Source organism: Trichomonas vaginalis, chromosome VI (assembly GCF_026262505.1).
Source record: "Trichomonas vaginalis G3 chromosome VI, whole genome shotgun sequence".
Classification (NCBI taxonomy): Eukaryota; Parabasalia; order Trichomonadida; family Trichomonadidae; genus Trichomonas; species Trichomonas vaginalis.
In genome coordinates, this window is record NC_067208.1 from 12,867,648 (window position 1) to 12,894,157 (window position 26,510).

Here is a 26,510-nt window from a genome sequence, read left to right on the forward strand (position 1 = left end):
TGGACCCAGATATTTCAAATGCTTTAGCTGCCAAATATATTGCAGTTCCACTTATGTTCCCTATACACCAAATATCTGTCAAAGACTTTGCAGGTGAAGTTGGAAACCAAAGTGCTGACCCAGGTGCAAGAACAGATATTGCTTTAACAACTGCAATGAAACATGCAGATACTATGTTTGTACTGTTCAGACGAACTATAAATGACTATTCTTGTTTCTACAACCCCGGTATTAAATATCATATAAACATAGATGGCAAATATTATCCAAGAGAAGAATATTCTACAGTTGAGGATATGAGGTCATACAACTTGACATTAGATGCTATGAACTTTAACAACAACTTCACAACAACCATTAACCCTGAAATGCAAAGTTCTATTATGCCATATATGAAAGTATGGACTCATACAGGAGGTCAAAAAACTCAATATACAAATGGAGACCGTTCAAACTTTTGGCTTGGCATTCCATTTGCTGACTCAGAAGACTTTATGGGTGGTATTTCAACTGTTGGTACTGTACAAATACAATATACTGGTGACAGAGACGGTCCAGATGAACTGAGAGCAAAGAAGTTTACAAAACCAATAGCACTTTTCACGGAAGATGCTCTTTTGAAGATTCGTTCGATGAAACCTGCTGGGGCTCCTCAGATTGGCATAACGACAGCTTCCATCGAGCAGATTTTGGCAGCAGGTCAGTAAGTTGTTCTTGAACTGACTTCTCTCCGTCAAATATTGACAGTACGCCAGTTTTGACATAATATTGTATTATAAACTTTCCTTTAGAAATATCTGTAAGTTTTGTTGTTATATTTTTGTCAACGTCAAGAACTTTCACCATCTCGGTTATACCAACTTTCTTTGCTTTATGAAAATATTTAGGTTCAGCAAAGACTGCTATTCTATAACATTTTCCATTGTTTGTGTAAAGAACTATTCTGTCAATGTATTTGTATTGTTTGTGTGTGTAAACTTTGTTCTGCTTCAATTCGAAGAGATACTCGAATACGTCCATCTTTTTATTCTAAGTAAAATGTCATTTCCGAAAAATAGAAGCGTGAGTGTTTCAAAAGGTTTAATGGCGGTGGCAGATGTGAAGTTAAATTCACCAACTCAAACAAACAGTCAAAGTGTTATTGTCAATGTCAAAGACAGAGATGTTGAAGTGGGGAAACCATACGAAGACGAAGATGGTATAACAATTGTTCCTGTAAAAGAACCAACATATCCTGAAGTTAGCAGAGACTTAAGTTCTGTTGCAGATATTCGAAACGACTACCAACAACTGAAAGACAAACTTCAAACTCAGGAGAAGATTTGTCAAGCTTTAAGTATAATGTTAAACTTGGTCGAACACAACCCTGTAAAAGTGAACTCATATGTCATTGCACCTCATGAAGTCTTGAAAGAACTATTGAAACTTTTGACAGAGGCAGACGATATAAACATCAAAGAAATAGAACCCGACATTAGTTGCTGTGGTGTTTCATATAATGTCATTGACAAGATATACGTTATGAAAGGAGGTGAAACGTTGAACTTAAAGTATAGTTTCCCAGACGTCATAAAAATATTTGACGACCACAACATTTCATTAAAGTTTATTTGCTAAGTAAATGGCAGAAGACATAATGGTTTATACTATTACAACTAAAAACCCTGAGTCATATAATTCTATAACAACAAACTTACAAAGTCCTCAAGGACGATATTGTAAACTAACCTTAAACACAATGACGACTAAAGCCTGTTTTGCTCTTTTGACACCAGAAGACTTTATTGTTGTGAATGGTAAAAAATACTCCTTTGAAGATACTTACTCAGATATACCACCAACAGGTTTTGTTGACTTATTTAATACTTTAAGTACGGGTGTAACATGTGCTGCAACTAGAGCAGGTTTCATTATGTTTGGATGTCCGACTGAGTTTACTATAAACGATATGAGCTATAATACAAAACTTATTTCTGGTTTTTACTACCAACAGTTTCCTATAACAGGAAAAGGTGTCATACAAGGAATGTCTATTCCATTGACATTAAGCACACCAATCTTATATATTGTTTCAAACTTAGGTTCAAAGTGTTATTCGAATGTCGACAGAAACTATTATGACCAAAAGATACTTATGCGTATAAACAATACTTTCTCTGCTGGTTTGCCTATTGTTCATTCGAATGCAGAATTTTCAACCTTAGTGAACTCAAACACTTTGGCAAGTATAACGTTGACATTAGTTGACGCAAACTTTGTTCCTGTAAAACTTTTATGTCCTATGTATTTGTCAATGACGGCAGAAAGTTTCGAATTGGAAGATGCAACTGGTGAAAGTATTGTATTACAAGAACAACTTCAACAACAAATAGCTCAAGAACAACAAATGCAACAAATGGAACAAATGCAACAACAAAGTCAAGAATAAAAAAAAATATTTTTTTATTTTTATAAAAATGTACAGAATAGATGTTTCAGATTTTTATGACTTCCAAGCATTCAGAAATATGTGTCCATTTCGAGACTATAACAAAGCAGTCGAGAATTTGAAACGTTTAGTCATTTATGTCGACTCTGCCCCAGAATGTTATGTTATGAAAGAATGGGATGTAGTCTTTAACAAACCTAAAGCGACAATAGTTTCAGAACAAGAATGTAGACAGAAACTTAAGAAAATAAAAGTCGTACAAGTTGGCATGAAGATGTTAGATGCTTGGGATATCTTATTGTCAAAGTTAGAAGATTTTTCAGTTCGAGGTATAAAGTTCTATACACCTTCTCCAAACTTCTATTCTATCTTCACTGGATATAAATACGAACAAGTAGAATGGAAAGAAAATATTATAGAAGCTTGGTTAGACCATGTCAAAGAAATTATATGCAATGGAAACGAAAGAGTCTATGAGTATATCTTATGTTGGTTTGCAAACATCTTACAACATCCAAGTGCTAAAAATGAAACTGCTCTCATTATAATTGGAAAGCAAGGAACTGGTAAGAACACATTCTTTACAGATATTTTGTGCAAACTGTTAGAGGGCTATTCGAACCCTAATATGACAAACTTAGAAAACATCTGCGGTAAATTTAACTCTTCAATTGAGAATATGAAACTTATAGTTTGCAATGAACTTCAAAGTATAGATACAACAAAAGTTTTAAACTCAGATGCTTTGAAGAGTCTTATAAACAGACAAAGTTGGAGTTGTTGAAAGAAAATATAAAGACCAAAGAGTTTGTGAAAATGTTGCAAACTTCATTATGGTTTCAAACAATGCTGTTCCGATGAAGTTAGAAAGTTCTGACAGAAGATATGTAGTTGTCAGAACGTCAGAAGCTCATATGCAAGATACAGAATATTTTGACGACTTAGCAGAAACTTTGACATCTGACTTTTACAACCACTTGTTCTCATATTTTATGACATTAGATATTTCAAAGTTCAATCCAAGACAAATTCCACATACCGAAGAGAGACAAACATTGTTAGAAGCAAACAAGAGTGTATATGAACTGTTCATAGATGAAACTGACTTTGAGTGTTTAGATGAAAGGTCATTGTACGATTCGTATAAACAATATTGTCAAGAATATGGTTATATGACAGCGTCTAAACGAACATTCTTGGCAAATGTCAAAAGTCTTTTAGATGTTCAGAATGGTGTATATACAAAGAAAATTTTTTCTGAGTAAATTTTAAAAAAAAATATTTTTTTATCCGATAGAAAAGATGGCAAAATTCATCTCAGTAAACAAGTACATGTCAGGACTTAAAGAAGAACTAGACCCATTCACATATTTGAATGTTTACTTCTACCATTTTGAAAAGTCTTCATTCAGCAAAGTTTGGAACATCGAACCAGTTAAGTTTGCTATTGTGACTAAAAATGGTGCGAAATTTGAAGACTTAGACATAGAAGGTTTGTTAGCAGTCAAAGAAAGTTTTGACAGAAGGTTCTCAAACCTTAAAGAAGGCAAAGCATACAAACTTGTTATACCTTATGAACCAAAGAAAGCAGACGACTATGAATATTATGAGTCTAAAGTTGTAGAAGTTCAAGGTAAATTGGGTAAAAAGATTTTAGAGTCTAAGCCAGTGTTTGCTCCTAAAGAGGAAGAGAACATTGACATTGACCCAGAAATGTTCTAAAAATAAAATTTTATTTTTACATGTCAAATTTCTTTTTCTCTGGAACTGGTTCAGGTTCTTTCTTCTCTTCTTCTACTTTCTTTTCTTTCTTTTCTTTCTTCTTCTTTTCTGGTGGAGTTATGTCAAATTTGGCGCAACTATATTTATGTAAAAGTTCTTTGTCCTTTAATAGCTCTTCTATTCTGTTTTCTATTTCATCTTCAAGAACAGCGCATGTGTCTTCTTTGCATTCTAAGAAGTTTTGTTGGACTTCATCTCTCCAAGAGGCGTCATCTCTGTCAACAAGTCTGTCATTGACAAATTTTAAGACTTCTCTGCTTAATGTTTTATGGTTCTTGTCATATTCCCAGAAACAGAACTTTAGAACAAATTCACCTTTCTTGTTTACACTATGTAAGATTTTATGGTCGACAGATGTTTTGCTGTCAAAAAGTTTGTCTCGAATATAGATAGCGAAATCGCTAGACATTTTCTAAAAATAAAATTTTAATTTTTCTAAAAATATGTTAGAAAAAAAGTTTGCTGACATTGACAAGAAATTTGAGAATGTTTTAAACAAGAACAAGAGGAAGTTAGAAAATGCTCAGATAAAGCCTATACATGACAAGTTCTTATTTGCTCAGAATGGTATAACAGGTCTAATTGCACCACCTGGGTCGGGTAAGACTTTCACTTATCTTAAAATGGCTGCACAACAACAAGAACTAGATGAGAAGAACCCATTTTATGAGTTAGTAGTCATTTGTAGTACTTCTGGTCAATTTGACCAAACCGTCAATTCGTTCAAAGATATTATAAAGAAGTCTAAGTTAGTATGTATAAAAGACTCTGAGTTGTTGGATTGGATAAAGAAGTACCAAAGAAGAGTTTTGAAGTATAATGCTATAAATGAGTATATAAATTCTAAGTTTAAAGACCCAAATGAGGAAATGCAGAGAATATTAGAGAAGAAACACTTCAGAAACAAACAGAAAGAGATAGAATACATTTCGAAGAAATTGCAATCTTACGATTGGAAGACATACCCTCATAGGTGTCTTCTTATCTTAGATGACTTTGCTTCTCATCCTTTGTTAAAGAATAGAGAACAAGATATGTGTCGAATTCTTAAGAAGCTCAGACACTTTAACATCTCAGTTGTCATTTGTGTACAGACAGCAAAGAGTTTAAGTAAGGATGTTAAAAGAATACTTACTGACATTATACTTTTCCCCGGATTGTCCGAAGACGATTTCATGGAACTTATGAAAGAGTCCATGGCAGGTAAGTTTGACAGATATGAACTATGGGAGAAGTACAAAGTCATACAAGACCCTCATACTTCTTTCAGAATTCATATCTACGCAAACAAAGTTCAAATTGTAAAAAGTCAAGCTTGAAAAATGTAAGTGTTCATTTACTCTACTTGTTTGAAGTTGTCAAAATACTCTGTTATTTTTCACGATTTTCATGAGTTTTAGGCGACCCAGAAAAAAGTCGGTCTCGCTGTTCTTCACTGTTTTCATAGAGTTTTGGCGACTAAGGTTTCTTACCTACTCGCTGTTCTTCACTGTTTTCATAGAGTTTTGGCGACTAAGGTTTTTTACTTACTCGCTGTTCTTCACTGTTTTCATAGAGTTTTGGCGACTAAGGTTTCTTACCTACTCGCTGTGCTTCACGATTTTCATAGAGTTTTGGCGACTAAGTTTTTTTACTTACTCGCTGTTCTTCACTGTTTTCGTACGGAATCTCTTCTCTCGGTTTTCCGAGGGAAGCAATCTTATGCCATTTTACTCAGATTTTTGTGCTGAATTCAGCAAAAATAATGTTTAGGGTAGAAGGTTAGATCTCACCTGTTTTCTCACCTCTTTTCTCACCTCATGAATTTTCATGATTTCATCGTACATGTTTTGTCAAGACTTCTTCGTACATGTTTTGTCAAGACTTCTTCGTACATGTTTTGTCAAGACTTCTTCGTAAATGTTTTGTCAAGACTTCTTCATCGTAATGAACGTATATGTTTTGTCAAGACTTCTTCGTAAATGTTTTGTCAAACATGAACGTATATGTTTTGTCAAGACTTCTTCATCGTAATGAGCGTATATGTTTTGTCAAGACTTCTTCGTAAATGTTTTGTCAAACATGAACGTATATGTTTTGTCAAGACTTCTTCATCGTAATGAGCGTAAATCAGACAAAAATATATTTTAGGGTAGATGGTTAGATCTAACCTGTTTTCTACCCTCTTTTCTACCCCAGTTATTTTATAAGCGTTTTACATGGTATATGTTGCGATGGTTCATGACTCTAAACAGTTTTGTAGCCTCTATTTCTTCTTTTAGTACATCGAATGTTTTAACAATGCCGAAGGTTTCTTTATATTTCTTCTTGACGTCAGATAGAAGGAAATCTTCTGCTGTTGGATAGTTTTTGTCAAGACTTCATTGTAAATGACCAAAAATATATTTTAGGGTAGATGGTTAGATCTAACCTCATTTCTACCCTCTTTTCTAACATGGTCTAAAACACACAAAACTCGTGAAATTTCAAGACTTCATCGAACTTAAATGTTTTTGTCAAGACTTTGTCATATGATTGCTTCTCTCGGTTTTCCGAGGGAAGAGATTCCATGTTTTGTCAAGACTTCATTGTAAATGACCAAAAATATATTTTAGGGTAGATGGTTAGATCTAACCTGTTTTCTACCCTCTTTTCTACCCCAGTTATTTTATAAGCGTTTTACATGGTAAACGTTATGAATTCGTGAGACTCTAAACAGTTTCGTAGCTTCTATTTCTTCTTTTAGTACATCGAATGTTTTAACGATACCGAAAGTCTCTTTATATTTCTTCTTGACATCAGATAGAAGGAAATCGTCAGCAGTTGGATAGTTTTTGTTCAGAAATTCTAACATGTCCATTTTATCTTCTGCTGGTTTTTCTGCTTCTTTCTTTAAGTCTGCATAGTCGTTTCTCATACGTTCTATCTCTTTGACGGAGTAGTTATATTTCCTCATTGCTGCTTTACATTTAGAACATTGCGGGTTCATTTTTGCGTTATATTCTGAAACCTTACCAGCTAAAACAACTAAAGCGTCAATTGCTCTCTTCATCTCAAACATAGCGGGTCTTATTTGTTTGTTCCATACTTTGCCTCTTCTATCTTTATCTCTTATCTGCCATACACATTCAGCAACTAACGAAACAAAGTTGTCGTAGGTCTTAAATTCTTCAGATTTATATATGTCAGAAACATTCTTATATACCATATCGCAATCTTTGTCCATAACCTTATGGTTGCAATGAAATCCTAGAAACTCATAGTTTACCTTTCGTATGAACTTCTTTATTTCTACTGAGTCAGTTGGTTTCACTTCTATTTCATCGAATTCAGGAATAGTGAGTTTTTGTTGTTGGATTTCAGGCAATTTGGGTAAATGGTCGATGAGGTCCTCCATTTCATAAAGATACTGTTCATTTGTTTCATCTTTCGCACTACAGTCTAAATTACATGTTAAAAGTTCTTGCTTTATCTTCTGGATTTCTGTTTCAAAAGTATATGAAGAAGGAATGAAGCTTTTCATCTCTACCAACATTGACGTAGGATTCATGACTAACGAGTTTGGTGCTGTAGTTGTTTGTATTGCTGTTGTGCCGATTGTTGACATTTTTATTTTTTTATACAAAATAAAAAAAATAAAAAAAATAAAAAAAATAAAACTAACTTTATTTTTTATTTCGGGAAAATTCATGAAAATTCAAGAGGGTAGAAAACAGGGTAGAAAACAGGTTAGATCTAACCATCTACCCTAAATTATATTTTTGGGTCCTTTACACTCATTACGAAGAAGTCTTGACAAAACATTTACGTTCATGTTTGACAAAACATTTACGAAGAAGTCATGAAAATTCAAGAGGGTAGAAAACAGGTGAGAAAACAGGTTAGATCTAACCATCTACCCTAAATTATATTTTTGGGTCCTTTACACTCATTACGAAGAAGTCTTGACAAAACATTTACGCTCATTACGATGAAGAAGTCTTGACAAAACATGTACGATGAAATCATGACAAAACATATACGAAGAAGTCTTGACAAAACATTTACGATGAAATCATGACAAAACATTTACGCTCATTACGATGAAGAAGTCATGAAAATTCAAGAGGTTAAAAAACGTGTTAGATCTAACCTCTTCACCTAAACATTCTCGTCAAATACAAAAAAATGACACTTTTTCATTATATAACTGTTATTTTTTGACGAAGTGAAGGTTTGCACTTCGTCAAAAAAATCCCTGAAATCATATCTTTTATACAAAAAAATACAAAAAAATGACACTTTTTCATTAGATAACTGTTATTTTTTGACGAAGTGAAGGTTGACACTTCGTCAAAAAAATCCCTGAAATCATGTCTTTTATACAAAAAAATACAAAAAAATGACACTTTTTCATTAGATAACTGTTATTTTTTGACGAAGTGAAGGTTGACACTTCGTCAAAAAAATCCCTGAAATCATGTCTTTTATACAAAAAAATACAAAAAATGACACTTTTTCATTAGATAACTGTTATTTTTTGACGAAGTGAAGGTTGACACTTCGTCAAAAAAATCCCTGAAATCATATCTTACATACAAAAAAATACAAAAAAATGACACTTTTTCATTAGATAACTGTTATTTTTTGACGAAGTGAAGGTTGACACTTCGTCAAAAAAATCCCTGAAATCATATCTTACATACAAAAAAATACAAAAAAATGACACTTTTTCATTAGATAACTGTTATTTTTTGACGAAGTGAAGGTTGACACTTCGTCAAAAAAATCCCTGAAATCATATCTTACATACAAAAAAATACAAAAAATGACACTAACTTTATTTTCTGACTTTCACAAAAGACCAAAAATAAACGCTTTACATGTATTTTTCAGCAACTTCGTCAAATAATTTTATAGCTTTATCTATCTCATCTACTTCAAACGTTTCTTTACCTTTCGTGGGAGCACCATACATTTTCTCAAAAACTTCAAGCAGTTCTGTTTCTGCAGCTCTCATATCATTAACGAACACAACCTTGACTCTATTGACTGTACTGTCATATCTTTGAGTTATATTATATGTTCTTCCTATCTTATATCTCTTTGTATTGAAGTCCTTCGGTTTCTGAACGATGTAAAGTAAGCCTTCACTGCAACGTTCCGTATCGAATGAACCATATGTTATGAAGTTATATCCAACAACTGGGTCTAACCATAACAAAACTATTGGTATAAGACTTTTGTCAATGAGATATGCTGTAGTTCCATAGAATCTTACCGATATTATAAGCTCAGGATTTCTTGTCAAAATTTTCTGAGTAGAAGCAATTCTAACCCAGTCCTTCGGTCTCTTTCCAGATGGAGATAAAATGTCTGACAAAGAATATTTGTTGTATTTCTTTGAGTATCTTACGTTTAAATCACCTATTCTAACCACTTTAGTGTCATTGTCTATCTTTTTAACTGTTTCAAACTCAATGTTTGTCATATATGTTCTTACATACAAAATAAAAAAATAAATAAAAATAAAACTAACTTTATTTTTTCTATCTTAAGGAAATTCATGAAAATTCATGAGGTTAGAAAACAGGGTAGAAAACAGGTTAGATCTAACCATCTACCCTAAATTATATTTTTGGGTCCTTTACACTCATTACGAAGAAGTCTTGACAAAACATTTACGAAGAAGTCATGAAAATTCATGAGGGTAGAAATGAGGGTAGAAAACATGTTAGATCTAACATGTTAACATAAATTATATTTTTGGTCCGGGAACAACTTTCTCTCAATTGGAGCTATGGCATACTCTTTGCGTAAACGGTTCAGACCTTCTTCGAACTCTTGGTCTCTCTTCGATTTGGATTGAGATTGGAATTGCTGGGGTGGAGCTTGCTGGAACATCCAAGGGTTGGGGAAGTAAGGCATAGGCAGAGGAGGGTAGTTCGGGAAGCCTTGTGGTGGGTAGTAACCTTGAAGTGGAAATTGGTAGAAATTTGGTGGAGGTACTTGCTGGAACTGAGCTTGCTGAGGAGACTGTTGTGGTTCTTTAGGTTCCTCTGGTTTGGGAATGGACTGGGTTGGTGGGACGTGGGACATTCGTTTGTGTCCTGTCAGAAGGAAGAACTTTTCCTGTTGGAAGGAAAAACTTTTTCTGTCGGAAGGAAAAACTTTTTCTGTCGGAAGGAAAAACTTTTTCTGTTGGAAGGAAAAACTTTTTCTGAAGTTCGACCAAAAAGTTCTCAATTTTCGAAAATTTGAATGGTTTACGGACGGACAACTGGAAAAATTTTTTCTGTCGGAAGGAAAAATTTTTTCTGTCGGAAGGAAAATTTTTTCCAGTTGTCGGGAAAATATTTTCCTGTCGGATGGAAGGACTCGGAATGCCAGAAGGATTTGACGAGGCAATTTACCTAATTGAAATTAACGAGCTTGTTAAAGACTACTTGCGCAAGGTCATGAAGCCCAAGGTCAAGTTCACCACTATTTCTGGAAGGGCTGTCTTGAATCTCGAGACTTCGACTGGAATTCCAATTCAAATACCAGAAAACACTCCTTTCGACGACATAAAGCAAGCAAAGAAGGAAGCCATTATAAAGTTCTTTGCCAAGCGTCCTTGGATACTACTTCCAAACAAGGAGAACCCCCTACCCATATGAAATTGGCAATTCAGTCTCTCCTTCGCTTCTCGGGTCAGCCGTTCTACATAACCTGTGAAGGCGACATCCAACCAGTTCAGTAAACCTTAACGTTTAACTTCACTTTTTTATGTTTTTTGTGAAAGTGTCAAAAATAAATTGTTTTCATGAGTTTTCTACGATGTTAGAAAAGTGGTTAGAAAACGTGTTAGATCTAACATGCTAACATAAACTTTATTTTTCAATACTTTTTCAGCACTTTTCCGTAGTTATATATGAAAGACAATTCGAGATAAAAGTCATAGTACAATGGAATAATATGTTGCACACCATTTGTTGTGAACCAAACTTGAAAGTCAGAGAAACTGTTACTAGGTGGTTCGTAGAATTTAGAAGCAAAGTCATAAAAGTCCTTACCAATACATAGAAAACTATTGTTGCTTGAACTGAAACTTGCATGACACATAACATTTTGAGGGTCAAACACGTTTCTATAAACTGTCAAATCTGCTGGTGGAAGTATAAATTGAAATGGACCATCTGGTGGTAATGGTTCGTTCTGGTTTAGTAACCGAAGAAATTGTGCCCAAGAACGTTTGTCTACTTTCCAAAATAAAAACTCTGTATCTCTTGGAGGGTTAATTTCAATCTTTTGAAATGAAACGGTGGAGTTCATCTTGTCATATTCTAGTTTCAGATAGTATGTTCCATTTAGTAAAGAGTCGTATTTTTCTTGAAATTCCCAATAATATTTGTTCATTTGAGTTTGAAAGTCATTTAGAGTTTTCTCAAGACTTTCGTCTGAACGAACTGTAAAGATTCTCATTTCGTCAAATTTGTCTATTAGACCATCAGAACCTTTATACTGCCCATGAAAATATACTGCGAACATAAATGCGTTAGTTCTATTTGAAAACAAAACTCTTCTAAATCCTATTGCCTTTGCATCTGAAGGACTTTGAAGCCAACGAATTGGATAGTCAAACCTGTATACTCGGGATGAAATTTCTTCATCTGAAATAGTCCTACCAGCATTTGTAAAGATATAGTCTAACGGTTTTGTATCTGCTACTTTTGTTCTTTGTTTTTCAACCTGAAGCATTTAATATATGTAAAAATATATTGTTTTAAAATGGTATGCCATTTCATATTTCTCATCTAACAAACAAGTTTCCCAACGGTCTTCTCCAACAAACTCAGCGTACATTTCAAATAAAATTAAAAAATGTCACTTTTTTAAAAATAAATTTTTACTTCATGCAATGTTCACTAACATCGAAAGGCATGTCCATAAGACGTTCTTCTTCTAACCTCTCTAGTCTGTTTGGATAATTTGCACGTGCTGTTTCCAAATCCATTTCGTAGCGAAGACCAGACAATTTGTCATAGACTTTTATGGGTCTTCCCTTCCTATATTTAAACTTCTTCGAAACTCTCCAACCATATCTTTGTAACTCTGCTTTTATTCTAGCAGACTTTTCTATCCATTCTATATGGGGGCATTTTTATAAAAATAAAAAAATATTTTTTCTTTACTTTACATAACCGCCTGCTGCCAAGTCTTTGACGCCAACCCATACCAGCTAATGAAGGTTGACTTGGTTTAGTTTCCAAACTAAACTTTGGTTTTGGTTTATCTTCAGTTTTTGGTTTTTCGTCACTTTTCGGTTTCTCTGACTTTACTTCACTTGCAGGAACAGTTGTGTCGTCAACATCTTCATAAATATCATATGCCATTTGTTTTTGTTTTCCTTTCAACTTTTTGTGTTTGTTGTAAAGTTTAGAATATTTCGACTCTAAGTCAATGAGATGTTCTATAATGAACTGTTGGTCAGTGAAGTAAACTTTTCCATCTGTTGTCTCGAAAGCTCCTTCAGACTTCAATATTTTATTTGTGAGAGTCTGTTTCTTTTTTGAGATACTTGCCGTTCCATTTTTATGAAAAGTGACTTTGTAGTTAGGGTTTGTATTTCCAGACCTGGCACTTTCTATTATTGAATTTTCTCTTCATCTGTAAGTTCTTTGACAGGTTTTGACAATGGTTCTGAACTTTTTGTTTGTGGTGTCAAATCTACCGTTTCAACTTCTTCGGTCATTTCATCTCAGTAAAAAAATTTAGTTTGGTTTGTTTTCAACTGGTTGTTGTTGTTTTAAGTCGGTCTAAAACTTCCTGAGGTATAGGAAGAACTTGACAAACACGTGGTGTAACTGCTGGAAGCCGACAAATCCATCTTGAACCCATTTGTCTCAATGCTGTATTGTTCATTTCATCTCAGTAAAAAACTTTACATTCCCCACGTTTGAGGCGGTTGAGGTTGGTTATTGTTTACCCATTGTTGTGCATGGTTATATCCTCTGTTAAAGAATCTTTCACCTTGGTCCATATAGTGTCCTGCTTGGTTATAGTAGTCATTTGCTTTGTTATAATAGTTTCCTGCTTGTCTTCCTACATTGTCCATCCATCCTTGAACTTTTCCTCTTGTTTCAGGATTTGGAATAAGATTTGTTGCATCTCGTGCTACATCCCAACCTTTCTGTACAGTTTGTATAATAGGTTGTGCTTTCTCTTTAAGTATACCTAATGTACTCAAAATCTTCCTTCCAACTCCAAATACACCTCTGGCTATTGTTCCCACTGCGGGCAAAAATCTGGATGCAACTCCTGCTAATGCGCCAAATAAACCCATTTCTTATAGGATAAAAAATGACGAATCCAAACAAGGACCCCTATGTTTCTAAAGCAACAAAGAAAGCACTCATGATAAAAATCTTTAGTTCAACACCAAATGCTTGGTTTATGGATATCTTGGAAAACATTCCGAGGTATAGAGAAGATGGACCACCATACTGGTTAATATTTGTTGGTCAAAACAAGATACTGTGAAGCCATACCATTATGGTCCAAAAATTTTTTAGATGTGAAAACTGCTTTGACAATATTCGTTGACAAATACCATCCAACAAAACTGACATCTGACTGTGAAAGTTCTTTCAAATCAGATGATGTAAAAACTATCTGCGTTCAAAAAATGTAAACAATATTTCATTGTCGACCAAAACCATTCTGCTCTTGGTGTCATTGACGGTTGTATAAAAATGTTAAGAGACTTAAACCAACCACAAGGTGGTGAAGCAAATGAAATGTCATATGACGACAAGTATAGACACTTCTCCATGGCAAAGATGAGACAAGTTTTAAATATTTACAATAACCGTAAACAAAAAGGTTTGGGAAACCACTCCCCGAAGAAATGAAAAACAACCCTGACTTAGAGAAAGACTATATATTTAATAATTTAGTCAAAAGAGACAAACAAGAAAGAATGCCGGGCTTCAAACTTCAGAAAGGTGACAAAGTAAAAATAGAAATACCTAAACGCGACCCATATGAAAATACTATTGACTATGACAACAATGGGAACCCGACAGGTACTCACATTCGTGTTCGTAAAAATAGAAGAAAGTATACAAGAGAATATTATGAAGTTTTAGGCAAACATGGCAAAATGTACACACTGCAAGCAGAAGATAAAACTACTATTGTCAGACCTCGTTTCAAACTTGTCAAAGTTCAAGGTGGTATACTTTCAAAGACAGTTCCTAACAAATATAAGACAACTCCTGACGAATATGCTAAAGAAGTTGAAAATGACGACTAAGCAATTATATACCATGCGTAAACTGTCATGTAAGGTGGCATGTAGTCTTTACTTTGTCCCGTTGGATTTGTTGTGAAAGTATGGACATGATTTCCTCCTGGTTCAGTTGGTCGAAAAGTCTTTTTTGCTGAATGGTTATAATCTGGAGATAAAACGTCATTGCCAGCATAATATTCTGAGTTGTATAATGGGTGGTCTCTTAATGAGTGGCTATGGTCGCCAGAAAAGTTTGTAGTTCCTGTATGAGTGTGCGGTGGAAGGTTTGCTTCTTTAATTTTCTTCGAACCACCTGTTTCCTTTGAAGAGTTTGCACAATACAAAAACCTGTCGACTATTTGTTCCCATGCACCAACACCAAACATTACTTGAGGACCTCTTGCATCCATAGATGTATAAATAGAACCTACTGGGTTCATTAAATCAAACATATGAGATATTATAGGATTGTCTCTTTTGAACTTAAAATATAGTGCAACTATTTCAGGTTTCTTCTGGTTTGTGTCAGAATATTTTTTATAATATAATCTTATGTTTTCAGGGTAGGTAAAATCTTGACTATAATATTTATTTCTGTCATCTATATAATAATATACTATTCTCGTTTTTTCTATTGCATTATATCTTTTATATCTATAATAATCTAAATATAATGTTTGCTTTTGTTCATCTGCATGTAGTGTTCCTTCGTCATCTACATAGTCATAATAATATGGTGCTGGAGCTGGGTCAGGCAATGTCATATCTGCCATTTCATAAACTCGGAAATATTTCTTTTGTTCGTCTCCATATAAGTTTAAGTAGCAGTTGTTGTCTAATGGAACTTTAACTTGTGTACCATTATTCTTTATATAGCTTACATACATTTCATTGTTATTTTTCGGAATGAGTTTATACCGTATACCATTTTTTAAGGAATGTACAAACTGCCATCTAAAATATTTATTTTCTTCATTGAAAGAAAAGTCACCAACAATAGTTTCAATATTTTTTGTTGTTCCTATCAAACTTTGGTATATTCCGTTGACATATGTTTTATCTGCTTTCTTTTCAAGGCTAACGTTTAAGTCTGTTATTTCAGATATAGAATGTGTATGTCCAACGGCACTTTTCCTGTTTAAGGTTTCTTGTAAGTCTGTTATTTCAGATATAGAATGTGTATGTCCAACGGCACTTTTCCTGTTTAAGGTTTCTTGTAAGTCTTTTATTTCAGATATAGAATGTGTATGTCCAACGGCACTTTTCCTGTTTAAGGTTTCTTGTAAGTCTGTTATTTCAGATATAGAATGTGTATGAGTCTTTTTAGAATATTCGTTTTCAGCTCTTGTCACTTCACTTGACATTTTATTGTCAACATATGTTTTGTCTGCTAGTTCAGGATGAGTATGTTCTTTTTGCATAAGCATTGTTAGCTCTTTCTTCTTCTTTTGCTATTGCATCGTCTACATATTCTTTGTCAGCTTTGTTGTCAACATCTGCTTTCAAAAGAAGTTCATTTATAGGTTTCTCGTTTAAAGTTCCTTTTGTTGGATTTATACAGACAGTATGGTTCTTATTGTCTTGAAACAGAAACTCATCTGTCATTGGGTTTAATGTCAGTTTTAAGTTTCCTTCTTTCAATGACTCAGATATCTTAGAATAGTTTGAAAAGTTTGTTGTGTTCTTATTTAGAGCTTGCATAATGAGTTGTCGGTTGTGTTGTATTTCTCTCATGGAAGCAATATCTTTCGACATTTTTATTCTAGATAAAATATGCTTTCAATAGAAAAAGAAAATTCAAGAGTTGCTACAACTAAACCATTAGATGAACTTTTTACTAATGTCGGTCAAAAGTTTGAGACAGAGACCGTAAAGCATGAAGGCTATCGTTTTGACTACCCATTAAGATGGCTAAGAGACCCATCTGTCACAAAAGCTATTGGCTTTCGTAGAATGAAGTTTGTGTCTGTAGAAGATAAAAGTTTTCCATTTATTGTAAGGTTTCATATAGATTATATATCTGAAGGGAAACGAAAAATGTGGGAAGAAATTGAGCTAATACAAGTTGACCTTTCATCTTCTCTACAGACTGCGTTAAAAAATATAGAAGATAAAATAAATTCATGTTATGCAAAATATGCTGATGAATATGCAAATACCGAGAGCACACTTTATGTGAGAATTGTATATGACAAACAAAATTCACAAGTGTCATTTCAAATCTACGAAAACAATCCAAATAAAGACGAACAAATATATACAGAATTCACTGCAATGTCATGGTATTTTTGCAAAGAATGTTAAATCAGAAAGTCGAACTTCCTTTAGCAAATATTTACAGTCGATATGCAAGAGATGAACCATATTTATTTAAAGATGTTTTCGACCAAGATGCTATTATTGTTCATGCTTCATTTTCTGGCGCCCAAAACTCTTTCTTATGCTTGGCAAATGACTTTTACGAAAAACCTACAAAGTTATACGAACCACCAAGTGGAAGTATTTCAGACTTTCAAGTATGGTTTACTACAGATGGAAGAAAAAGAATAATTTCATTATACCATGCGTTTTACTTAGAACTTAGTTTCATATACAACTACTATCGAACGGTAAAAATATAATTTTTAATACGGTTGAGGTGTTGGATTTGGTTGCCAACTAGACTGTGGTGCAGGTTCAGGCTGTTGTATTACAGGAGCTTGCTCTTCTGGTTCAGGGTCTTTAGGTATAATACCAACGAACTGACCTACTCTTTTACCAATATTTTTGACACCGTTCCAAATTCCTCTTCCGACAGATTTTATTCCATTCCATATACCTCTTCCAACATTTCGAAAGAAGTTTCCTATTCTTCCAAAGAAACCCATTTTACTAGTAGTAAAAATCTAATGTCCACCTAGTCTCTTACGTTTCCTGTTGAGTTCCATAGCATTCTTTAACTGGAGCTCATACATTCTGTTTCTCCTCTGGTAGAAAACATATTCTGGGTCAACTCCTGTGTTCGCGTCATCTGCATAAAGTTGTTTATATCCCACTTCAGGGTTTGTATAAAACTCTTTCCATCTCATATTTGCATACCATGGTGGCAAACCTAACGCAGCGTCATTTGACATGGCAGTTTGCATTTGTACATCTGTTGGCACTTGACCATAGTTTGCCATTGCAGTTTGTATTCTAACTTCATTTGGAATATTCTCTGGGTTTGGTTGTCCAGGTTGTTGTGCATTCGCTAAGTTCTGTGCGTCCATTTAATATTAGATAAAAATATCTCTTACGAGTACATATACTGAACATTTGCAGGCATTGGTTCATCTTCATATTCTCTGTACTTTTCTGCCACGTCAAATAAATAAATGACACAATGGAAAAAACCTAAAACAAGTAGTCCTATTTCAAACCACATTTACTTACTAATAAAATTTCTTTGTTATGACACTTTCTCCAGTTTATAGGACCTCTCTCATATTCTATCTTGTCATATATAAACTCATAGTCATGTATGTCCTCTAACCATCTCATAACGGTTTCCAAACCACTTTTATCGGATGTAAAGTAAAAGCATGGATGGTTATGTATAACGTCTAAAGTTTCTAAAGAGTCTCTCAAAGTCCAGTCTACTTGGTATTGAAAATCCCATGTGTTATAGAACGGCGGGTCCATTATAAAGAAAACATTTTCCTTGTCTTTATATTTTTCATACAACTCTGTCCAATAACATCTCACAAACTCTATACCCTCAATATATTTTTCTATGTCCTCTTTGAAAACATTTGTATAGTTAAGATATAAAACTTTTGACATAAGTGTTTCAATGTCATGAACTCTTATAGAACCACTATATAATAGTCTAGCAGATATACTATCCCAGTCTATATATTCTGCTTTTTTCAAAACCTCTCTCACAATATCTTTCTTATCTAATGGTATACGTTCCATCTTACCTATAGGTATCTTTTCTTTTAACTCTTTCAATATATTGTTTGTGTCTGGTATATGTTTGAGACGGTCCATATAGTTGTCGAAGTCATTGCATATAATCTTTGAGTCAGGAAATATGGTATGACATAAATGGGATATATAGAAACTTCCACCGAACAAATCTACAAATGTTAGACCATTCGGTAGTTTCTTAAGTTCTCTCAATATAATATCTTTACATCTACTTTTATTTCCAAAGAACGGTAACGGAGGTTTTGTAAAATTCATTTATATATAATAATAAAAATGTTTTTACCCGAAAAGTGACAGAAAAGTGACAAAACATGAAAACATATATAATTTGTGAAAAGTGAAACATTATATAATGTTTTCGACCCAGAAGAAGGCTTCTTCCCAGAAGCAATGGAGGAAGAAGAAGAGTCCTCCGAATTCACACCAGAAGACTAACAATTTTCCGAATAAAAACTTCATTTATACTAAACATCTTCGGGGCTAGAGGGCACGAAGTGCCTGGAAGCCCCACTACCTTTTTTTTTTATTTTTAATATAAATAAAAAACTTTTTTTATACAAAAAATTACAATCAATCGATAAATATTATACCCAGATTTTCCTTACTTTTACCACCCCTCTAAAGCTGGGGACACCGCCTATCGTTGGGAGTAGCTATTAAATAGAACCACCAAGGGTATTTTTCGAACTGCCGGTGTAGTGTAGTGTAAACATCCGACATAATGATTCATTATGCCAAGGTTTGATTCCCATTTAACCAATTTTTTTCTTTTTTGGATCATGAATTTTTTTTTGGGTCACTATAAGATTTGTTTCATGTTCTAAATCTGCTGCATATGTAATCTATTTTTATTTACCTATTTTTTAAAAATCTATTGGATTGCCAAATTTGAATATATTTAAAATCATAAAAATCCAAAAAAACTATAAATATATGTTTTATGCATAGTGCCGATACTCAAATATCAGATTACTTAGATCCATGAATAATATCCGAATTTTTTTTCTTAAAATTAAACTTCAAAACTTCTTGCAATCTTATTCTTCATCAATTGTAAATTTTTAAAACCATTTTTTAAAAATAATTTTGCGTAAATTTTATTCTCATGTTGTTTTAATCGAAAATTGATACATTTTCAAAAAAAATAATATTGACTTATGAAATTCATTTTTAAGGTGAAATAGTATTATTTTTATTAAAGTATATGAATAATATATAAAAAATTAATGAATAATATAAGCAGATTTTTAGTTTACAAAACAAATATGAGCAATGCAATTTCAAACTTTTGCTGGCAATTCGATATTGCTCAAGTTTGTAGTATTTGTGATACCTATAACATCGGCTTAATCAAAATTCGATTTTTCTTATGAGTTATTGAGAAAATTTGATTGCAATGAGAAGGATTTCGACGTTTTTGATAAACTAAGAGCTGAGCTTTAGGGGTTCAGTTCATTTATGGCTGTGGTTTGATGCGTAGATCTCTTTTTTATTGTAAATTCTTTCAGCATGGAGATCGAGAATGAATCTTTTGAGAACTTTATGAGTTTTTACACCCGTAAAGAGGTCCTTCGAGGAAAGATAGTCCAGACTACATGAAGATGTGGGTTAACCAAAAAAAATCCGATGGTTTCCCCATATTCATGTAGATCTTCGAAAAAATGAGCACCAAAAAAGCCAAAAAAATAGGCTTTTTATTGGATTTGTACACTAGATCAATAATCTATTTAGGATCTGACACTCTTTTTAGCCAGAGATATGAGGTCCTTTCTAGGAAAACGATCTATTCATCCATAAAAAAAATGAATTATCGTTTTCCCCAGAAATTACATGGGGAGTGGTAAAAGTAAGGAAAATCTGGGTAAAACATTTATTCCAAAAAGATTAAGTAATAGGTGGGATCCTGCATATAATATAATTTTATGTCATAAAGCTTACAAATTTTAGATGGACCACAGTGAGAATGTGAGTGGTTAATTTAAAGGTGGTCTGATAAAGATATCGAAGCTTACTCAACACAGCATGAAGCAGTTTCTAATACACAATATTACTAGTGGTGTTTCGGTCGCCAGCGCTCTCATAGGGGTGCTGATTTCAAAAACCACTACTTCAAATTATTCAACAATACTCAATGCAGCATGAAGCAGCTACTACTGCTGTATCTTACTGGTAGTGTTTTGGTCGTTGGCTCTTGCACAGTCTCTCAGATTTTCAAAATTTTTTTTTCAACACTATCTTGTTTCGCTCTCAGAAAGCTATCCTACAAAGACATCGAAGCTTACTCAACACAGCATGAAGCAGTTTCTAATAAATATATACATATATAAATATATACATATATAAATATATACATATATAAATATATACATATATAATATATACATATATAAATATATACATATATAAATATATACATATATAAATATATACATATATAAATATATAAATATATAAATATATACATATATAAATATATACATATATAAATATATACATATATAAATATATACATATATAATATATACATATATAAATATATACATATATAAATATATACATATATAAATATATACATATATAAATATATACATATATAAATATATACATATATAAATATATACATATATAAATATATACATATATAAATATATACATATATAAATATATACATATATAAATATATACATATATAAATATATACATATATAAATATATACATATATAAATATATACATATATAAATATATACATATATAAATATATACATATATAAATATATACATATATAAATATATACATATATAAATATATACATATATAAATATATACATATATAAATATATACATATATAAATATATACATATATAAATATATATATAAATATATACATATATAAATATATACATATATAAATATATACATATATAAATATATACATATATAAATATATACATATATAAATATATACATATATAAATATATACATATATAAATATATAAATATATACATATATAAATATATACATATATAAATATATACATATATAAATATATACATATATAAATATACATATATAAATATACATATATATATAAATATATAAATAACAAAATACAATCAAAAAATAGTGTTTGGAAATTTAAGGTTAAGTGTCACTTTTCTACTGTCACTTTTTCGTAAATTCTACCACACTCCCCAAGAGGAGGACCGAACCCCAGCCGACCAGCCGGTGACAAAACCAAAACCGTTGTTATTTACATCATATTAATAGTGTCACTTTTTGTGTCGCTTTTCACAAATTATATATGTTTTCATGTTTTGTCACTTTTCTGTCACTTTTCGGGTAAAAACATTTTTATTATTATATATAAATGAATTTTACAAAACCTCCGTTACCGTTCTTTGGAAATAAAAGTAGATGTAAAGATATTATATTGAGAGAACTTAAGAAACTACCGAATGGTCTAACATTTGTAGATTTGTTCGGTGGAAGTTTCTATATATCCCATTTATGTCATACCATATTTCCTGACTCAAAGATTATATGCAATGACTTCGACAACTATATGGACCGTCTCAAACATATACCAGACACAAACAATATATTGAAAGAGTTAAAAGAAAAGATACCTATAGGTAAGATGGAACGTATACCATTAGATAAGAAAGATATTGTGAGAGAGGTTTTGAAAAAAGCAGAATATATAGACTGGGATAGTATATCTGCTAGACTATTATATAGTGGTTCTATAAGAGTTCATGACATTGAAACACTTATGTCAAAAGTTTTATATCTTAACTATACAAATGTTTTCAAAGAGGACATAGAAAAATATATTGAGGGTATAGAGTTTGTGAGATGTTATTGGACAGAGTTGTATGAAAAATATAAAGACAAGGAAAATGTTTTCTTTATAATGGACCCGCCGTTCTATAACACATGGATTTCAATACCAAGTAGACTGGACTTTGAGAGACTCTTTAGAAACTTTAGATTATACATAACCATCCATGCTTTTACTTTACATCCGATAAAAGTGGTTTGGAAACCGTTATGAGATGGTAGAGGACATACATGACTATGAGTTTTATATATGACAAGATAGAATATGAGAGAGGTCCTATAAACTGGAGAAAGTGTCATAACAAAAAATTTTATTAGTAAGTAAATGTGGTTTGAAATAAGGACTACTTGTTTTAGGTTTTTTCCATTGTGTCATTTATTTATTTGACGTGGCAGAAAAGTACAGAGAATATGAAGATGAACCAATGCCTGCAAATGTTCAGTATATGTACTCGTAAGAGATATTTTTATCTAATATTAAATGGACGCACAGAACTTAGCGAATGCACAACAAACCTGGACAACCAAACCCAGAATATTCCAAATGAAGTTAGAATACAAACTGCAATGGCAAACTATGGTCAAGTGCCAACAGATGTACAAATGCAAACTGCCATGTCAAATGACGCTGCGTTAGGTTTGCCACCATGGTATGCAAATATGAGATGGAAAGAGTTTTATACAAACCCTGAAGTGGATATAAACAACTTATGCAGATGACGCGAACACAGGAGTTGACCCAGAATATGTTTTCTACCAGAGGAGAAACAGAATGTATGAGCTCCAGTTAAAGAATGCTATGGAACTCAACAGGAAATGTAAGAGACTAGGTGGACATTAGATTTTTACTACTAGTAAAATGGTTTCTTTGGAAGAATAGGAAACTTCTTTCGAAATGTTGAAGAGGTATATGGAATGAATAAAATCTGTCGGAAGAGAATTTGGAACGGTGTCAAAAATATTGTAAAAGAGTAGTCAGTTCGTTGGTATTATACCTAAAGACCCTGAACCAGAAGAGCAAGCTCCTGTAATACAACAGCCTGAACCTGCACCACAGTCTAGTTGGCAACCAAATCCAACACCTCAACCGTATTAAAAATTATATTTTTACCGTTCGATAGTAGTTGTATATGAAACTAAGTTCTAAGTAAAACGCATGGTATAATAAATTATTCTTTTCTTCCATCTGTAGTAAACCATACTTGAAAGTCTGAAATACTTCCACTTGGTGGTTCGTATAACTTTGTAGGTTTTTCGTAAAAGTCATTTGCCAAGCATAAGAAAGAGTTTTGGGCGCCAGAAAATGAAGCATGAACAATAATAGCATCTTGGTCGAAAACATCTTTAAAAAATATGGTTCATCTCTTGCATATCGACTGTAAATATTTGCTAAAGGAAGTTCGACTTTCTGATTTAACATTCTTTGCAAATAATACCATGACATTGCAGTGAATTCTGTATATATTTGTTCGTCTTTATTTGGATTGTTTTCGTAGATTTGAAATGACACTTGTGAATTTTGTTTGTCATATACAATTCTCACATAAAGTGTGCTCTCGGTATTCGCATATTCATCAGCATATTTTGCATAACATGAATTTATTTTATCTTCTATATTTTTAACGCAGTCTGTAGAGAAGATGAAAGGTCAACTTGTATTAGCTCAATTTTTCCCACATTTTTCGTTTCCCTTCAATGTATAATCTATATGAAACCTTACAATAAATGGAAAACTTTTATCTTTTACAGACACAAATTTTATTCTTCGAAAGCCAATAGCTTTTGTGACAGATGGTCTCTTAACCATCTTAATGGGTAGTCAAAACGATAGCCTTCATGCTTTATAGTATCTAAGTCAAACTTTTGACCGACATTAGTAAAAAGTTCATCTAATGGTTTAGTTGTAGCAACTCTTGAATTTTCTTTTTCTATTGGAAGCATATTTATCTATAATAAAAATGTCAAATGAAACAGCGTCTATGAGAGAAATACAACACAACCGACACTCATTATGCAAGCTCTAAATATGAACACAACAAACTTTTCAAACTATGCTAAAATATCTGAGTCATTGAAAAAGAAAAACCTAAAATTGACAATAAACCCTATGACAGATGAGTTTCTATTTCAAGACAATAAGAACCATACTGTCTGTATAAATCCAACAAAAGGAACTTTAAACGAGAAACCTATAAATGAACTTCTTTTGAAAGCAGATGTTGAAAATAAAGCTGACAAAGAATATGTCATTGAAAAAGTTCAAGAAGAACATGACAGAGCAGATGCAACATATGCAACAAAAGAGGATGTTGAAAATAAAGCTGACAAAGAAACTGTAGATATGTTGGCACAAACGGTTTCAAGTCATGACAGAGCTTTAATGGAAGATGGACAACAGTTGAAAGAGCTTGAGAAAGGTGTTACAGAGTTAAGGAATACAAAAGCAGACTCGACATGGATAGCTGGATATGTAGATGCAACAAAAGAATATATTTTCGCATGGACAGAAGGAACATATCCACAAAAACATCATACACATTCTATATCTGATATTACAAACTTACAAGAAACCTTAAACAGGAAAAGTGCCGTTGGACATACACATACATCTTCTGAAATAACAGACTTACAAGAAACATTAGAGACAAAAGCAGATAAAACATATGTCAATAAAATATACCAAAGTTTGATAGGAACAAAAAATATTGAAACTATTGTTGGTGACTTTTCTTTCAATGAAGAAAATAAATATTTTAGATGGCAGTTTGTACATTCCTTAAAAAATGGTACACGGCATAAACTCATTCCGAAAAATAACAATGAAATGTATGTAAGCTATATAAAGAATGATGGTACACAAGTTAAAGTTCCATTAGACAACAACTGCTACTTAAACTTATATGGAGATGAACAAAATAAATATTTCCGAGTTTATGAAATGGTGGATATGATATTACCTGACCCATCTCCAGCACCATATTATTATGACTATGGTGCTGACGACAAAACACCACATGTAGACCCAAAAAAGCAAACATTATATTTAGATTATTATAGATATAAAAGATATAATGCAATAGACAAAACAAGAATAGTATATTATTATGAAGATGACAGAAATAAATATTATAGTCAAGACTTTACCTACCCTGAAAACATAAGATTATATTATAAAAAATATTCTGACACAAACCAGAAGAAACCTGAAATAGTTGCACTATATTTTAAGTTCAAAAGAGACAATCCTATAATATCTCATATGTTTGATTTAATGAACCCAGTAGGTTCTATTTATACATCTATGGATGCAAGAGGTCCTCAAGTAATGTTTGGTGTTGGTGCATGGGAACAAATAGTCGACAGGTTTTTGTATTGTGCAAACTCTTCAAAGGAAACAGGTGGAAGTAAAACGATTTCAGGTGAAAATTTACCTGCACACAGTCATTACATAGATTTAAGTACATCTCAAGCAGGTTGGCATAGGCATAGATATTGGGGTTGGACAGGAATGACAAAAGGTAAAGGATATGATGTTAAAGACGACGTTAAGTTTGCTATAAATTGTTACTGGGATGACACTTGGGGAGAAGGAGACCATACACATCACGTTTCAGGATATACGCAAACAACGGGACAAAGTAAAGACTACATGCCACCTTACATGACAGTTTACGCATGGTATATAATTGCTTAGTCGTCATTTTCAACTTCTTTAGCATATTCGTCAGGAGTTGTCTTATATTTGTTAGGAACTGTCTTTGAAAGTATACCACCTTGAACTTTGACAAGTTTGAAACGAGGTCTGACAATAGTAGTTTTATCTTCTGCTTGCAGTGTGTACATTTTGCCATGTTTGCCTAAAACTTCATAATATTCTCTTGTATACTTTCTTCTATTTTTACGAACACGAATGTGAGTACCTGTCGGGTTCCCATTGTTGTCATAGTCAATAGTATTTTCATATGGGTCGCGTTTAGGTATTTCTATTTTTACTTTGTCACCTTTCTGAAGTTTGAAGCCCGGCATTCTTTCTTGTTTGTCTCTTTTGACTAAATTATTAAATATATAGTCTTTCTCTAAGTCAGGGTTGTTTTTCATTTCTTCGGGGGAGTGGTTTCCCAAACCTTTTTGTTTACGGTTATTGTAAATATTTAAAACTTGTCTCATCTTTGCCATGGAGAAGTGTCTATACTTGTCGTCATATGACATTTCATTTGCTTCACCACCTTGTGGTTGGTTTAAGTCTCTTAACATTTTTATACAACCGTCAAT

General features: G+C 32.6%; 15 protein-coding genes and 2 pseudogenes across 17 annotated transcripts, besides 2 other annotated features; 9 read left to right on the forward strand and 8 right to left on the reverse strand.

The window, feature by feature from the left end:
* Window positions 1-14,902: part of a mobile genetic element that runs on past the window's edge.
* On the forward strand, window positions 1,084-1,617 carry TVAGG3_0855330 (protein of unknown function, DUF4106 family; the record flags this gene model as incomplete). The annotated part of the gene is made up of 1 exon (XM_051249464.1): window positions 1,084-1,617. One exon carries the CDS (start codon window positions 1,084-1,086, stop codon window positions 1,615-1,617), a length of 534 nt encoding a protein of 177 aa, XP_051084939.1.
* TVAGG3_0855340 (uncharacterized protein) lies at window positions 2,027-2,428 on the forward strand (the record flags this gene model as incomplete). Its single annotated transcript, XM_051249465.1, has 1 exon — window positions 2,027-2,428. The coding sequence occupies one exon, from the start codon at window positions 2,027-2,029 to the stop codon at window positions 2,426-2,428; it is 402 nt and encodes a 133-aa protein (XP_051084940.1).
* Window positions 2,457-3,539, forward strand: TVAGG3_0855350 (annotated as a pseudogene). Its single transcript has one exon. A coding segment is annotated over exon 1 (1,083 nt).
* TVAGG3_0855360 (protein of unknown function, DUF4108 family) lies at window positions 3,761-4,150 on the forward strand (the record flags this gene model as incomplete). The annotated part of the gene is made up of 1 exon (XM_051249466.1): window positions 3,761-4,150. The coding sequence occupies one exon, from the start codon at window positions 3,761-3,763 to the stop codon at window positions 4,148-4,150; it is 390 nt and encodes a 129-aa protein (XP_051084941.1).
* TVAGG3_0855370 lies at window positions 4,167-4,444 on the reverse strand (annotated as a pseudogene). Its single transcript has one exon. A coding segment is annotated over exon 1 (278 nt).
* TVAGG3_0855380 (P-loop containing nucleoside triphosphate hydrolases family) lies at window positions 4,654-5,023 on the forward strand (the record flags this gene model as incomplete). Its single annotated transcript, XM_051249467.1, has 1 exon — window positions 4,654-5,023. A coding segment is annotated over one exon (370 nt), but the record flags the coding sequence as incomplete, so codon positions are not given.
* Window positions 5,080-5,529, forward strand: TVAGG3_0855390 (protein of unknown function, DUF4106 family; the record flags this gene model as incomplete). The annotated part of the gene is made up of 1 exon (XM_051249468.1): window positions 5,080-5,529. One exon carries the CDS (start codon window positions 5,080-5,082, stop codon window positions 5,527-5,529), a length of 450 nt encoding a protein of 149 aa, XP_051084943.1.
* Window positions 6,858-7,586, reverse strand: TVAGG3_0855400 (organellar and viral DNA polymerase type B; the record flags this gene model as incomplete). Its single annotated transcript, XM_051249469.1, has 1 exon — window positions 6,858-7,586. The coding sequence occupies one exon, from the start codon at window positions 7,584-7,586 to the stop codon at window positions 6,858-6,860; it is 729 nt and encodes a 242-aa protein (XP_051084944.1).
* TVAGG3_0855410 (organellar and viral DNA polymerase type B) lies at window positions 9,083-9,659 on the reverse strand (the record flags this gene model as incomplete). Its single annotated transcript, XM_051249470.1, has 1 exon — window positions 9,083-9,659. A coding segment is annotated over one exon (577 nt), but the record flags the coding sequence as incomplete, so codon positions are not given.
* Window positions 9,917-10,267, reverse strand: TVAGG3_0855420 (uncharacterized protein; the record flags this gene model as incomplete). The annotated part of the gene is made up of 1 exon (XM_051249471.1): window positions 9,917-10,267. One exon carries the CDS (start codon window positions 10,265-10,267, stop codon window positions 9,917-9,919), a length of 351 nt encoding a protein of 116 aa, XP_051084946.1.
* TVAGG3_0855430 (uncharacterized protein) lies at window positions 10,537-10,827 on the forward strand (the record flags this gene model as incomplete). Its single annotated transcript, XM_051249472.1, has 1 exon — window positions 10,537-10,827. One exon carries the CDS (start codon window positions 10,537-10,539, stop codon window positions 10,825-10,827), a length of 291 nt encoding a protein of 96 aa, XP_051084947.1.
* TVAGG3_0855440 (uncharacterized protein) lies at window positions 11,048-11,908 on the reverse strand (the record flags this gene model as incomplete). The annotated part of the gene is made up of 1 exon (XM_051249473.1): window positions 11,048-11,908. The coding sequence occupies one exon, from the start codon at window positions 11,906-11,908 to the stop codon at window positions 11,048-11,050; it is 861 nt and encodes a 286-aa protein (XP_051084948.1).
* Window positions 13,092-13,493, reverse strand: TVAGG3_0855450 (uncharacterized protein; the record flags this gene model as incomplete). Its single annotated transcript, XM_051249474.1, has 1 exon — window positions 13,092-13,493. One exon carries the CDS (start codon window positions 13,491-13,493, stop codon window positions 13,092-13,094), a length of 402 nt encoding a protein of 133 aa, XP_051084949.1.
* On the forward strand, window positions 14,058-14,308 carry TVAGG3_0855460 (uncharacterized protein; the record flags this gene model as incomplete). Its single annotated transcript, XM_051249475.1, has 1 exon — window positions 14,058-14,308. A coding segment is annotated over one exon (251 nt), but the record flags the coding sequence as incomplete, so codon positions are not given.
* Window positions 14,903-17,065: 2,163 nt separating the features above from the next.
* Window positions 17,066-17,308, reverse strand: TVAGG3_0855470 (serine threonine-protein phosphatase family; the record flags this gene model as incomplete). Its single annotated transcript, XM_051249476.1, has 1 exon — window positions 17,066-17,308. One exon carries the CDS (start codon window positions 17,306-17,308, stop codon window positions 17,066-17,068), a length of 243 nt encoding a protein of 80 aa, XP_051084951.1.
* An 18-nt stretch (window positions 17,309-17,326) lies between these two features.
* On the reverse strand, window positions 17,327-17,689 carry TVAGG3_0855480 (uncharacterized protein; the record flags this gene model as incomplete). Its single annotated transcript, XM_051249477.1, has 1 exon — window positions 17,327-17,689. One exon carries the CDS (start codon window positions 17,687-17,689, stop codon window positions 17,327-17,329), a length of 363 nt encoding a protein of 120 aa, XP_051084952.1.
* Window positions 17,690-24,345: 6,656 nt separating this feature from the next.
* TVAGG3_0855500 (phage tail repeat-like family) lies at window positions 24,346-25,932 on the forward strand (the record flags this gene model as incomplete). Its single annotated transcript, XM_051249478.1, has 1 exon — window positions 24,346-25,932. One exon carries the CDS (start codon window positions 24,346-24,348, stop codon window positions 25,930-25,932), a length of 1,587 nt encoding a protein of 528 aa, XP_051084953.1.
* Window positions 24,346-26,510: part of a mobile genetic element that runs on past the window's edge.